The sequence below is a fragment of the Cibotium barometz genome, chromosome 12 (genome assembly GCF_041138505.1).
Source record: "Cibotium barometz isolate CiBa-2024 chromosome 12, ASM4113850v1, whole genome shotgun sequence".
NCBI classification, from domain to species: Eukaryota; Viridiplantae; Streptophyta; class Polypodiopsida; order Cyatheales; family Cibotiaceae; genus Cibotium; species Cibotium barometz.
The window spans coordinates 28100020-28114414 of record NC_141057.1 but is presented as its reverse complement, the minus strand read 5'-3'; the positions used below and the strand labels follow the sequence as shown (position 1 = coordinate 28114414).

Genomic DNA, 14395 nt, shown 5'->3' with positions numbered 1-14395 from the left:
GTCACCTCATGTGAGGAAAATGTAAAGTGTACACAACTGGTCAGTAAAGACCAGAGTAAACACAGTAACTAGCTTCATGTGAGGATAACTTAAAGTGGACACAACTGGTCGGTAAGACCAGAGTGGACACAGTAAGTGGCTTTCATGTGAGGATAACTTAAAGTGGACACAACTAGTCGGTAAGACCACAGTGGACTTCGTGTGAGGATAACTTAAAGTGGACACAACTAGTCGGTAAGACCAGAGTGGACACAGCAAGTGGATTTCATGTGAGGATAACTTAAAGTGGACACAACTAGTTGGTAAAGACTAGAGTGGACTTCGTGTGAATAACTTAAAGTGGACACAACTAGTCGATAAAGCCCAGCATGGACACAGTAAGTAGCTTCCTACAAATTGAACTTAAATTGGACACAATTGGTCAGTAAAGACCAAAGTGGACACAGTAAGCTTAAACAATTATTAGTGTTTAACTAGAGTGGTCACAACTACCCCATAACGGGTGCTAGAGTGAACACAACTAGATTTTTTTCAAAAAAAAGCATAAAAAGAAAAACAAAAAGGAAAAAAGGAAAAAAGGAAAAGTTTCATAATTATACTTGCTAATTAATCTCTCAGTAAGTACTCTCTCTAATCACTCTCTCACTAAGTACTCTCTCTAATCAATCTCTCACTCTCTCGAAATGATAATTGATCGAATAAGCTTTCGATGGCTTATAACGCCAATTTTTCAATCGATAAGTTTATCGATGGATAATGTTATCGATCAAAAATTTTAAAAAACATTATTCGTCTAATTAAATGGGAAAACAACGAATAACCCGTGTTATTCGTACTAAATCCATTATACGATCCGTATAATGCTACATAGTTAGTGTTCGTGATGTCAAGTTCGTGAGTTCATTTTGGAGGACTATTTGAGACCATGGGAACCAAGTTAACTTCTAGTATTACTTATCATCCCGAGATCGATGGTCAAATGGAAAGGGTGAATAAGTGGGTGGAGACTTATTTAAGACACTATTGCCACCATGAGACACAACATGCTTTGAATGATTGGTTGCCTCTTCCTAAATTTTCTTACAATAGTACTCATGTAAGCATTGGGCAAGTCACCATTTGAAGCATTGTATGGATATAAGATTAATATACCAAAGGCACAAGAGGGTATTAATCTAAATGCAAAGGATGCGGTGGAAAGAATGCAAGCAATACTTCAACAATAAAAGGCCACCATTAAAAGGTCACACGAAAGGATAAAGCACTATGAAGATGCTCATAGAAGACCGTTGGAGTTCAAATAAGGGGATTATGTGTTTCTATTCTTCTCTCAAGGACAACACCAACAACAAATTAGCTCATCGCTATTATTATGGTCCTTACAAAGTCTTAGGAGAGTTGGAGAGGTTGCATATTAACTATTGCTTCCTTCAACTACCAAGATACATGATGTATTTCATGTGTCCCATTTAAAGGCTTATGTTGGACCAGAGGTGAATTTTTTTGATGAGTTACCACCAATGGACGAAGAAGGAAAATTGAATATGTACCGAAGAGAATAATGGGCAAACATGAAAGAGTGCTTTGCAACCTCACTATGGTTGATTTTTTGTTCAAGTGGCATGGATTACCTCTTGAGGAATCTTCATGGAAACCTGATTTTATGTTGGAAAGGTTTAAAGTGCTTTTGGACACATATCATGAGTGATATGGTTGCCAAATGGAAGCTGATTTCTTGCTAGAATTAATTGTTATGATAGATTTTGGGGTCCCATAAGTGGAAGATTTGAGTTTCCATGCAAAGAATCTTTCATAATTAAGGACTATACATCGGCATTGGGGATCATTTTGGGAATGATTTGGGAGCATACTATAGAACTCTTGGCGTATCAAAGGAATTATGTTCTTAAGGACAAATTTGGAGCCATGTACTTCAAGGCCATTACTATATGCTACATATGGTCTACATGGTCATTGGAGTTACATTCCATTTCATGAGCTGAATTTTTATGGTTTTGAGGATGAAACCAATGGGAAGGGATGGTTTGTAACAAAGTTACTAATGTCATGTAAATAATGGTATGGGACAAAGGCCAAGGACAAGTGTAAAAGGACATTAATAAGTGAAGAGTGGAAAGGTGCCCAAGTATATAAGCCCATGGATATGTTCATTTACTAACTTTTGAATATACAATCTCTCTTGAAGATAATTGCTCAAGGTTCCATAGTGGTATGTCTACTCATGTTTGCATTCCATACAATGAATTCTAGGATGTGTGCACTCCATCCTCATTGAGTTCTAATCTTTCTTGCATTGGTATCAGAGCCAAGTCTTTGATCCATCTTCTTCTTCCTTCTTTATTTCACTTTTGTGCATCATCCTCAATTACCTCATCATCTTGTTCCATGAGAATCATAAAGGAAAAATTCTTTGTCTTGCATGCTTGTAGTGATCCTTGCTCCACTTTTCTCCACACTTGAAGCATAAGCCCTTGCCCTTGAGCTCATTTATGTGAACCTGCTTGATCACATTACTCTTTGTCACACCACTTGAAGTCTTTCCATCCCCCACATGGGCCCTTGGAAGAGGTATTCCCAAATCTGAAATTTGGCTTTGTATCTCTCCCATAAACCATAGGGTATCTTGAAGATCCCATTGTAAAATTATTTGGAGCCTTCACATTAGAGCGAGGAGTTGGATCACCCTTTTGATGTTCTTTGTATTGCCAATTGTGAGTATATTTCTCCTCATATATCTTAGCCAACATCATAGCTTCTTTTAGAGATAGAAGTCTTTGAGCATTTACATCCTCACCAATGCTAGAATTCAAACCCTTGATGTATTTGATCATTTGGTACTTCTCACTCACCCCTTCTACATGTAAAGCAAGCTTTAGAAACCGGTGTGAGTACTCCTTTACACTCAACCCTCTTCATTCAAAATCATTACACCAATGACCTTGCTGTTGTGTAATTCGATGTAAATGTATCCCTCATCTCATCTTTAAAATCTGTTCAAGTAGTGACCTTATAACCATGAGAAGAAATGTGCCTCCACTAAGTGTGAGCATATTCTTCAAGGTGAAGAGTTGCAAAATAGACCTTTTCCCTTTCACTCTATGGATTAAGATGAAAGTACATATCCATCTTGTTGATCCATTCTTCAAAATCTTATTTGAACTTGGGAGAACCACTTTGTCCTTTACCCCTTTGCAAGGTGTTCGCATATCTATAAGGTTAGAGGAGCAAAACATGACTCGAGAGAAATCTTCCTATCATTCTCAATGTGAAAAAATAAGAAGAATCTCCAAGTGTAATCATATGAGTAAAAGAGGAGACTTGGCCCTAAATACTAGCCTCTTGTCGAAAGAGTTTCTGGTGGTGGTTACCCAAGTTACAAGTTTTGCATACATCCAAAAGTTGGGCAAAGGCTCAACAAGCCTACCTTTTTGCATCTCTAAAAGAATCTATGAGATATCTCTTATGCAAAAGTTTACTACTACCTAAATCAGCATGGACTCCAAGTGCCGAAAGGTCATATAAGTTATTTCTTTAATGACCTTGTCATCTCCACCCAAGGATGACTATGAACCCGTAAGTCTGATAGTAACCAAGACATATTGGAACCCAAAGAACATTTGAAAGAATTTTTTTACAACCTTCTTTAGACATAAGTAAAGAGAATGTGGGGGAGAGGGAGATCTTCAAACCCTAGCAAGCAAACACACACACACACACACACAAGAGAGAGAGAAAGACACAAGAGAGAGATGGATAGCTGAATTTTCTTCTATCTTCTTCTTCTTCTCTACTCAACCAACATAACATAAAGGTAAGAGTACACACTATATGGGTTAGTACTCAACTACTACAACATACAAGAGTCGGTCCATAATGTGAACCCGACTAAATGAGCTGGCGCTATAACTATGCCAGTCTCTAGTAATCCAAAATGGCTGTCACATAGCCTGTCATCCCACTGGCTGCGTATCACCCATAATCTCACCAATTATGCCAGTGGTGTAGATGCGAAAGCTATCACCCAGGTGGGTCATCAATGTTCGCGGGCTGCCTGTAGCACTAGTTGAGCTTGATATCTTTACACTCTCTCTCGAGCTCAACTCCACACATTGCACTCCAAGTAAGCTCCTAAACCTGTGAAGCTTCTCTGTGCCCAATGCCTTCGTGAAGATGTCAGCCACCTGATCTTTTGTGTGTTGACATATACCAGATCTACATCTCCTGCTAGAACCTTCTCCCTCACAAAGTGATAATGCACCTCAATGTGCTTTGTTCTAGCATGATATACTGGGTTCCTGGCCATGCGTATGCTGCTCATGTTGTCACAATATATGACAACTGCCCTTTCCATGGGCTCTCCCATGTCACCAAGTAGCTTTTAAAACCAAGCTACCTCACAAGGCCATAGCAGCACCCCTGTACTTTGCCTCTGTACTACTCGACAAGGCAACTGTTGGTTGCTTCTTACTACTCCAACTCATAGCAGCACTTCCAAATGAGAATATAAAACCACTGGTAGATCTCCTGTCTGCAATACTACCAGCCCAATCAGCATCTGTGTACCCATGCAACTGTATCTCTATACCAACCTCATAGAAAAGTCCATAATCAACTGTGTACCCATGCAACTGTATCTCTGTACCAACCTCATAGAAAAGTCCATAATCAACTGTGGACTTTATGTACCTAAGGATCCGTCTAGTCACATCCAAGTGTGGCTTTCTAGGAGCCTGCATAAACTAACTCACAAGTTCAACAACATAGCTCAAGTCTGGCCTTGTAATGGTCATGTAGATTAAACTACCCACTATGCACATGTATGTAGTGGGGTCCTCCAAAAGCTCACCTGTATCTATGGGAAAGCTTTGTGTTTTGCTCCAATGGCACTGAAATAGGCTTATAGCTTGCCATACCATACTTGGATAACATGTCCAAGCCATACTGCCTTTGCAATAGCAAAATGCCATGAGGTGATCTCACCATCTCTATGCCCTAGAAATACCGCACCTTATCCAAATCCTTCATCTCAAACTTCTGCTTCAAAAGCATCCTGACATCATGTATGTCTGCATCACTATCACCAGTGAGATAATCAAGTCATCCACATAGATGACTAATAGCATGATCCCTCTATCTATCTTTTTCACATATAGTGAAAAATCTGCATTGGATATCTAAAATCCAATAGTAACAAGATACTCCTCGATCTTATTTGACCATGCTCTGGGTGCCTGCTTCAAAAGTCATATAAGACTTTGCATAACCTACACACAAAATATGGATATGCATCACTCTCATAACTTGGTGGCTGCATCATGTACACTTCTTCTTGAAAATCACCATGCAAGAAAGCATTCTTTACATCCATTTGATGTAGAGACCAACCCTTCATTGCACCCATAGCAATGACAGCTCTCATGGTTGCCATTCTTGCAACCAGGCTGAATGTCTCCTCATAGTCTATGCCATAAGTCTGTGCATAGCCCTTGGCAACCAATCTTGCCTTGTACCTACTCACTGAACCATCAGCATTGTGCTTGACTTTATACACTTACTTACATCCAATTACCTTCTTTTCCTTAGGCAAAGGCACTAACTCCCATGTTGCATTTGCATCCAATGTTGCCATCTCCTCATCCATGGCATCTTCCCATTTCTTATTTCCAATTGCTTGCTATGAAAGCAAGTGGGCTCAACCTCGTGTATTGCTTTTACCATGTAAGCATAATGATGGGCTGTATATCCATCATATCTCAACCTGTCAACAGGGTATCTAACTCTCGTAGACCTGCGTACACCTGGATCACTGCCAGGTGTCCTCAAAACAGCCTTGGTTCGCCTTACACCAGGAGTAACCACAGACAAAATGTCAAGCTCCTCATCAAGGCTCTGCTCAGAGCCACTAGAGTCACCATCCATATATGAGTGACCTGTTGACAGATTAGGCACAAAAGGTTGATCTACCGTTTCCTTCCCTTTTCGTGATACATGTGTACTTGCATCATTTCTCAACTTGCCTAACCATGGGCTAACATTGGACCCATTGCTTGAGGACTCCCCAGGTCCACTTAGCACCTGTGATTGCTACTCTACATGTGGTGTAACATCAGCACTTCTTACATCTGCATCTTCTATTGCTTTCACTACTGGTGCATGCTAGCTACTCATCTCATCGAAGACAACATCTTTGCTTACTCGCATCATCTCACGAGCGGTAGGGTTATAGGATCTATAACTTTTTTGCTCCATAGCATAACCAATGAAGATGCATTTCTCTGTATTTGGATCCAACTTTGTTCTGACTTCATCAAGATGTACATATGCAATACACCCAAACACTTTCAAGTGAGACATCCAGTCTCTTATGCTTGTAAACTTCTGTTCAGGAGTCATACCATGAACAACTGTAGTGAGTGTCTTGTTCATAATGTACACATTAGTTGCTACTACTTCTACCTAAAAGTAATGTGGCATACTCTTTTCAGCCACCATCAAGGCATGTGTCACTTCTGCAATGTGCCTGTTTTTCCTTTCTGCAACATCATTCTGTTGTGGAGTTTACCTGCACTACCTTTTGATTCCCTGCTTTCTCAAGAAGTGGCTGAACTCATCGGAGAAATATTCTCCCCCACCATTTGATCTTAGGCATTTTATTTGCATGCCTTTTTCCTTTTCGACCAAGGCTTTAAATCTCTGAAAGTGAGCAAACACCTCACTTTTCTCCTTCATGAAATAAACCCACACTTTTCGAGTGTGGTCATCCAATGAATGTAACATAATACCTGCAACCTGCAATTGTTGCAGTCTTGGTCGGTTCCCATACATCTGAATGTATGACATCCAATGGCCTTGCACTGACATGCTTTTCATGTGGGAAAGCATGTTTGGCCTGCTTATCAAGTTGGCATGCTTCACATACCTTATGCATATCGTCAACCTTAAACTTTGGCAAATCTGCAATAACATTTTGTGCCTGCATAGACTTGAGTCGCTTTACATTCACATGACCAATGCGCTTGTGCCATAGGTCAATATCTACAATGACACCTGTTCCATGCGCAAACATGGCTGCCTTTATCTCAAGCATGTTCACATCCAAAGTAAACATCCTGCCATTTTTGTTACCCTTTGCAACCAAGCGACACTTATTTTTGAAGTCTTCCACAAAATATCCTTGAGGAATAAGCCTCACTTACAGACCCTGCTCAACCATCTGTCCAACAGAAACCAGGTTCTTTTTGTAATATTCGAAACATGAATTACATCAGCCAAGTACTTCATTTTGCTATTCTGCATAGATAATAGGACTTTACCAACATGCGCAATGGGATGCGAAGTATCATCACCTACATAACTTGGTTTTTCCATTTTCTTCATATCTCTAAACCACTCAGCATGATTGGTCATGTGGTTAGAGGCACCAGAATCCACATACCATATATCTTGAGATCTTGACACATCCCCTGTTTATGGAACTAAGAATGTGCTGCATCACAAACAGCTGCTCACTTCTGTCATCACCTCCATATTTACTAATTGATGCATAGTTGCCTTGCTGCTCTACTTCTCACTTTTAATGTCATTCTGATTTTTATAGCAATCATTTTTCATGTGTCCTGGTTTGCCACAGTAATAGCACTCTATGCTATTTGCTTTTTGATTTCTTTGCCAACCACCTCGGCCTCTTTGGCTCCCCTTGCCTCTAGATTGGCCTCTTCCACCTGTGTATGTTTGCTGCTATGAATCAGTGGACTGCTGCATTAAAACCCATGCTTCTACAGGCTGTGGGAACATTCTATGAACCATGGTTAGCATGCTAGCTTCCACGCTAGTGACGATAAGATTTGCATCCCTTCGTCTTCAAGTTTGAAGAAGGTAGACACATAGACAGCAAGTGGTCAACGATAGGTGTGTGAGAAAACTTTCGAGGATAACGATGTTTGCAACTCCCATTAACCATGCAAGGAGAGCACATATTTAGTTCCCACATGGTCCATGGATATTACAATGATTCATTATGTTGTGCAACTTAAGAAACATTGCCTTATTTGGAAGTTTAGCACATAACAACTTATCTACTGGTTGTTCCCATCTATATCCAATGATTGTTCCCATCTATATCCACTAAAACACCAATGATGATGTCTCCAAAGCTCGTATGAAGATAGGGACCCTTGGGCTTAAACTTCCAAACAGAATAATTGGTATCACTTGGGCTTTCCATCAACATCAGAAGGAACCAAAGGGTGATCAACATGGTCTTTCGAAAGAAGTCATTTCTTCTAAAAGATTTGCTATAGACATCAATAAACAAAGAAGTTTTGTATCCAACCAGAGCTCTAGTTCCATGCAAGAGGATACAACATGCAGTGCATACAAGAGAACACTCACAAGTAGTAGCGTATGCAAGAGTATTCATTCACAAGAAGTAAGATGTTTTACATCACATAATTTTAAAACTCAAATTGCACATAAGGATAGATGAGAACATTGTATTACTGAAGTGATATGATGGACGAAAAAGCCTCACCTTCATGCGCTCTTGTGAAGGACACTTTGATGACTAATCTATAACTTGATAAGATAGAGACTAAAATTTAGAGAATGAACTTACAATGGGTGACTGATGAACTGTGTGGAGAAGAGGCTGACCATGTATCTTTAAAGACCAACATACGCAGAGCGCCATGACATGACCTAATAGGTCTAGAGTCATAGTCAATGCCACCATTTGCAGTGTAGACTTCGACCTATATAAATGTACTAAAGACTCCTAGACAACTTTCCCCACCTCCCAAGCCATCCGAGCTCAACGTCTTAGATCCCGTTCAAACCCCTTCAATATTAAGACAGGGTGTTTTAGAGTAAAGTTTGCTAGACAACTACCCCACCTCCCAAGCCATCCGAGCTTGACTTAGGCGCCGCAGCACCTAAGCAAGACAATATGAGGGTGGGGTATCGATATAGGAGCATTGACATGCAACAAGAATAGGCAGCACCATTTACTTGAACCAGTCGTTTATTCCAGTTATATAGTATAGAAACTACCCACGAAATACAATGCAAGCTCTTAACCAAATACGATTTTACTTGCTCCTTTCTCATTACAAACTACTCTACAGTCCATTGGACAAAAAGGTATGTCAAGAAGAAATTCAATTTTCACCATCTTTCACAATAAAAAGTGATAGTACACTTTCAGCAATCAATTGCAGTGCATAAGCCTTTAGGATTCTAAGAAGAGAGATTCACACCCGAATGTTCAAAAAAACACTGCATTAAAGATAGATGTATGTAGTGAATCTGGAGGATAGAGAATCTACCATACAGCTAGGTAGCATAGAGAACTCAAAATAGGTTCTCTGAGATAGAATGCAACATGAATTCTTTAAAGGTGCACTAGAAAAAATATGCTGTAAAATCTGTTTTTGTTAAACCAGTATGCACTTTAAACACCACGTGCCCTTGAATTCTATTCATTAGCCCAGTATGGACTTCCACAGGTGCCCTTGGCTTCCATTCATTTGCCCAGTATGGACTTTAACCACCATGTGCCCTTGTCGACGTTTGAAGCCTTCTTCTCACCTTCAACTGCCTCCCCACCAGCTTCATCCTGGGGAGTCTTGTGTAGTTGAGATACATCATATCCCTCTTTCTCCGCATGTGCCAGCAACTCAGAGAAGACTTCTTCATTCAATTGAGGCATACGACTAAGAACCTGGTAAACAGACTCTGTGTGAGTAAATATAAATTCCTGCATGACCTCAAGCACAAGCTCACAAAGACAACCACCCTCATGACTAGAATATCATAGGGAGTAGAAAGCATGACAGAAAAGCGGCTGTTCTTAAACTTCACTAAGATACAGCCTGTTTAGCTGATCAAAAAACACAAGCAGATGATATCAGGCACTCTATTGCCATTAAATTAACTGCAAAGAAGGTATTCTGTTTCCATTCTATTAGCTGTAATATATAGGGATGCACCATACACTGGTGTGCCAAACAAAGCATGGAGAGTGCACTTCAAACCCGTATTTCATTGAAAATTAGCATAGCGATGATGGCCGGGAGGTCGCGTTTCCACGGCAGGTCACTCAACCAGCCTCCAAGCGGACATTCCCTACTCCTTGACATACACATGGCAAATGAGAAACAAAAAGCAAGCTAAGGGACCTAGACCCCTGAGCACATGCAGAAATAGAGGCAAGTGCCCGGGAGCACACAACCATGGCAAGGCAAATGAGATACAAAATGCACGCTAAGCCTGTACACATACAGGCAAGCGCACACTGCCCGGGCTGACATAAAGGCACACAACCATGATTGCACAGAAAACCTGAGGCAACCGCATCATGCAAGCAAAAAAGAAAAAATGTAATTCAGCTCTTACTTTCTACTATAACATGCATAAGGAACAGATGATAGGAGAAAGCAGACGCTCACCCACAAATATTTTCTGGAGGGCTGCCCAACAAGAGCCCATCTGTACTCCTCGTCCAACAGCATTACCCAATAGTCCCCAGTGACAGGAATGAGTGGCAGGAAAGGCGGCAGCCAGAACCGAACCTGCAGCTTTGCCTCGTCGCTCTGTGGATCCACCTTCCATGCCGTACCTTCAATGAAGGCGCGCTTGCTGTCAAGCCAGGTCTCGTTGAGAACGTGGACGGTGCCATCGGGCCTGAGGGTGTATGTGGCGGTGGTGTTCTTCCCGCCCTTGGGCTGAAAGCGCGAGGGCATGCTGGCTATCTCGTACCAGCGGCCTTGGTAGCGCTCTAGGTCCAGGCCTCGCACCACCTCCAGAGGCTCCTTGTTGTGCGTCAAAACCATGGTGATGGGCTGTGCAGACAAAGGAAGAGGGAATCCAAAAGGCTAACCGTGAGAAGCTCTGTAGGTTCGGTGAGGGTGATGTAGAGGTTCGCATACGCGGTGTTGTGCTCCCCACGCCCAATTGACCAAAAAGGAAGGTCCTAGAGACACCTGGAATGTCACTGCTCACGACACCACACAACCAAAGCCATCATTTTGTATGGTCACAAACATTGCACATCATTGGTAGCCCGTCCACGGAGCTCAACGGGCCTCTCAACGTAGAAGTTGTGTGTACCCTAGGTAGTAGGTATCCTGCAAAATTTGCAAAACCAAATGCAAGAGTTCTTTTTTCCCCTTGTACTAGAACGGCAAGTTTTTTCAAATTTTTAAACAATGTTGCAAGGTTTTTTCAAAGTTTTTTTTAAAAACACAATTGCAAGTAGCTTCTCATTTTTTAATTAAATGTCTATTCCCTTTTCTCTTTGAAGGCGATGATCTTTCTTATATTGCACTTATAACTCCACTATGAGTTTCTCGTTATGCCATTTGGGTTAACTAATGCGCCAAAAACCTTCAACAGATTGATGGCACATGCGTATCGGGAACAAATGGATGATTTCAATGTTCTTATGATATTTTAGTTTGCTCAAGAGTGAAGTTGAGCATGAGAACCATGTCTGGAAAGCCCTAGAGATCCTAAGAGAAAATCAACTTTATACCCGAAGAAGTAAGTGTGTATTCTTTGCTAACAAGCTCACCTACTTGGGATTTATGGTTACCAAGAGAGGAATCGCTCCTAACCTAGAAAGGTTGAAGTTGTCACACTAGCAGACTCCAAAATTAGTTAAGGAAGTTCATGGATTCTTGGATAAATAAGTTGTTCTGCATTGTTGAAGATTATGCTAAGGTAGTTGCCCCGCTTACAAGAATGCTTAAGAAGGGATTGCCTTTTAAGTGGACCCCACAACATTAGAGTAGCTTTGAGAAGCTGATGGTTATCTCGGTAACCTTCCCTATTTTGAAACTTCTTGATTTCTGTCAACCCTTTGACAAAAATGGTAGACACGTGGTTAGGTCATCAATGATGTTTTAATGTAGGAAGGCCACCCTATAGCTTATGAATCTAGGAAGCTCCGAAAATAATTATCCAACCCATGACTTGGATTATTATTGGTTATGATAATACATGCTCTCAAGCTTTGGAGGTATTATTTATTAGGTAACAAGTGACTAACCACAAAACTTAAAATGGATTTTTACTTAACTACAGTTAAACATGAAGAAGAGAAGATGGATTACAATTTTACATGATTATGATTTTGACATTAAGTTTAGACCAAGGAAAGAAAATGTAGTAGCAGACACTCTTAGTAGGAAAAGAAAATGTAGCAACAAATGCTCTTAGTAGGAAATCTCTTGTTGGTGCTATCTCTATGCCATCTAACTCAATTCCTAACCAAACTAGATTGGGACTAACAAGAGACCAGTTTTTTGGACCTATTATTCAGAAACTTAGTAAGGAGAAGAAAGACCTAAGAAATAAGGATTCATCTTGGAAGAAGGAAATATTTATTTCAATAAAAGATTGTGTGTAGCGGATAGATCTAGACTTAGATGGAAGATTCTTGAGGAAGCTCATGTGATGGTCCTATGGTGCCACTCATCCAAGATACCATAAAACATATGCCCGTGTGTAGCGGATAGATCTAGACTTAGATGGAAGATTCTTGAGGAAGCTCATGTGATGGTCCTATGGTGCCACTCATCCAAGATACCATAAAACATATGCCCGTGTGTAGGGAAAAGTTTCTTTCAGCTTGGTAAGAAAAAGGATCATGTATAGTGATGTTTAGCTTGTCAGAAAAACAAGGTAGAACGAATCAAGTCACCTAGAGCCCTTCATCCTTGGGGAGTGCATCAGCATGTTATAGGGATCCCTAAAGTTCAAGAAGGATATGATGCAATCATGATGGTAACATTCATTTGGTTGAATTTGCCTACAAAATGCTTATTTCCATAGGAGCACGTGTACGTCTCCATTCAAGGAGGATATGCATGGACAAGAATGTATCACACCATTATAGCACATTGATCAGAGTCAAGGATGAAATGGAAGCTCAAATGAAAAGTATCTGTCAAAACTTAAAGATAGCTCAAGACCATCAGAAAAGCTATGTCGATTTGAAGAGATCTGTCTGAACCTTTGATGAAGGAGATATGGTGTTTCTTAGAGTCCAATCTAAAAAGGAGTTTCCTAAATTTCGAAAGCTAGCAAATAGATATTCTGGTCCTTATGCAGTTATCAGAAAAGTCAAAGAACAAGCTTATGAGATTCTTTTACCTCCTAATCTCTGAATCCAGAATATGTTTCATGTCAGCCTATTGAAGAAGTATGTTCCAAATGAGGCTCAGATCATCTTAGATAATGAATTCATATTACTTAAAGGCTAGACATAACCTTGGTTATTTGAGAGAATCCCTTTAGGAATAGAGTTATCTGTGAAGCTTTTATTCAATGGAAGTTCTACCCAGTAGAAGATGCTACTTGGGAGCAACTTGACAAGGTCCACTGAAACTTCCCTTCCTTTACAAGTTGAGGATGACTCAATTTCTTTTAGTGGGGGATTATTATGCAAATGCAAATCTTTACTAGTTATCTAGTTCAAGGAAAAATGTGAAATTGAATTGGTTCTGTGTGACCTAGGTTCTCTATAGAGGAACTTAACCTTGTGGGCCTAACTTCATCATTGATTTTTGCCGTGGCAGGGATCAATCTTGTATAAATGGACATGGTGAGTGTGAATTGAAAAATCCATTATTGGCGATTTTAATATAACCTAGCTTGGTTGGTGTGTTTAGTTCATAACTAAGTTAACTCGTTAAGTTCATTAGCAAAGAGTTAAATCTTAAATAAAAAATAACTTTTTTGAGATCTTGTGGACCTCTAAATTTAAAAGAAGTGTTTCACAAGGTTAAGGCAGGAAGAACGTATAAGTGATCAGTGTAAATGCCCCTTCACCAAAAACTAGTCACATGCCCATGCCCACTGTAGGAGTAATTACCTTACACATTGGTGACCCCCATGACCCTAGTAATAACCATGACCTTAATAATAACCAAAATATTCTCATAATCACTAGCCCTGGAAAAATAGCAGGGTGAAATTATAATTAAGGTTTTATGCCTACACTATGATTTTTGGGTAATATTAAAAATATTGACATTATAGATAAGGTTTTATGCCTACACTATGGTTGTTGAGTAATATCAAAAATATTAAAAAATAAGACAAAATTCAAATTTATTAAAATTGTTAGAGTGGAGATATTTGTCACCACCCTTACCCATAGTGTGTGGACTAGCCTTCCCATGCCATACTCTTGCTATTTTGGAGTGAAGCAACACTTGTAATGCTATGTATGGCTCATTTGGAGGTGAGCAAGAGCAACCGTGAGAAAATCCAACATTTTTTCATACAACTTCTGGAGCCTATTTTCTTCTAGCTTTCCAAAGCTTTGGCTTGGGATTGTAGCAGGGTTGGTTGCCCGGCACACTAAGCGGTT

At 40.1% G+C, this 14395-nt stretch overlaps 1 protein-coding gene across 1 annotated transcript; it reads right to left on the bottom strand.

The window, feature by feature from the left end:
- Positions 1 to 9268: 9268 nt before the first annotated feature.
- On the bottom strand, positions 9269 to 10977 carry TIL (temperature-induced lipocalin). Its single transcript, XM_086806283.1, has 2 exons — positions 10467 to 10977; positions 9269 to 9739 (listed from the first exon to the last, which is right to left on the bottom strand). The coding sequence occupies exons 1-2, from the start codon at positions 10848 to 10850 to the stop codon at positions 9542 to 9544; spliced, it is 582 nt and encodes a 193-aa protein (XP_086662409.1). The 5' UTR covers positions 10851 to 10977; the 3' UTR covers positions 9269 to 9541.
- Between the last annotated feature and the right edge of the window lie 3418 nt (positions 10978 to 14395).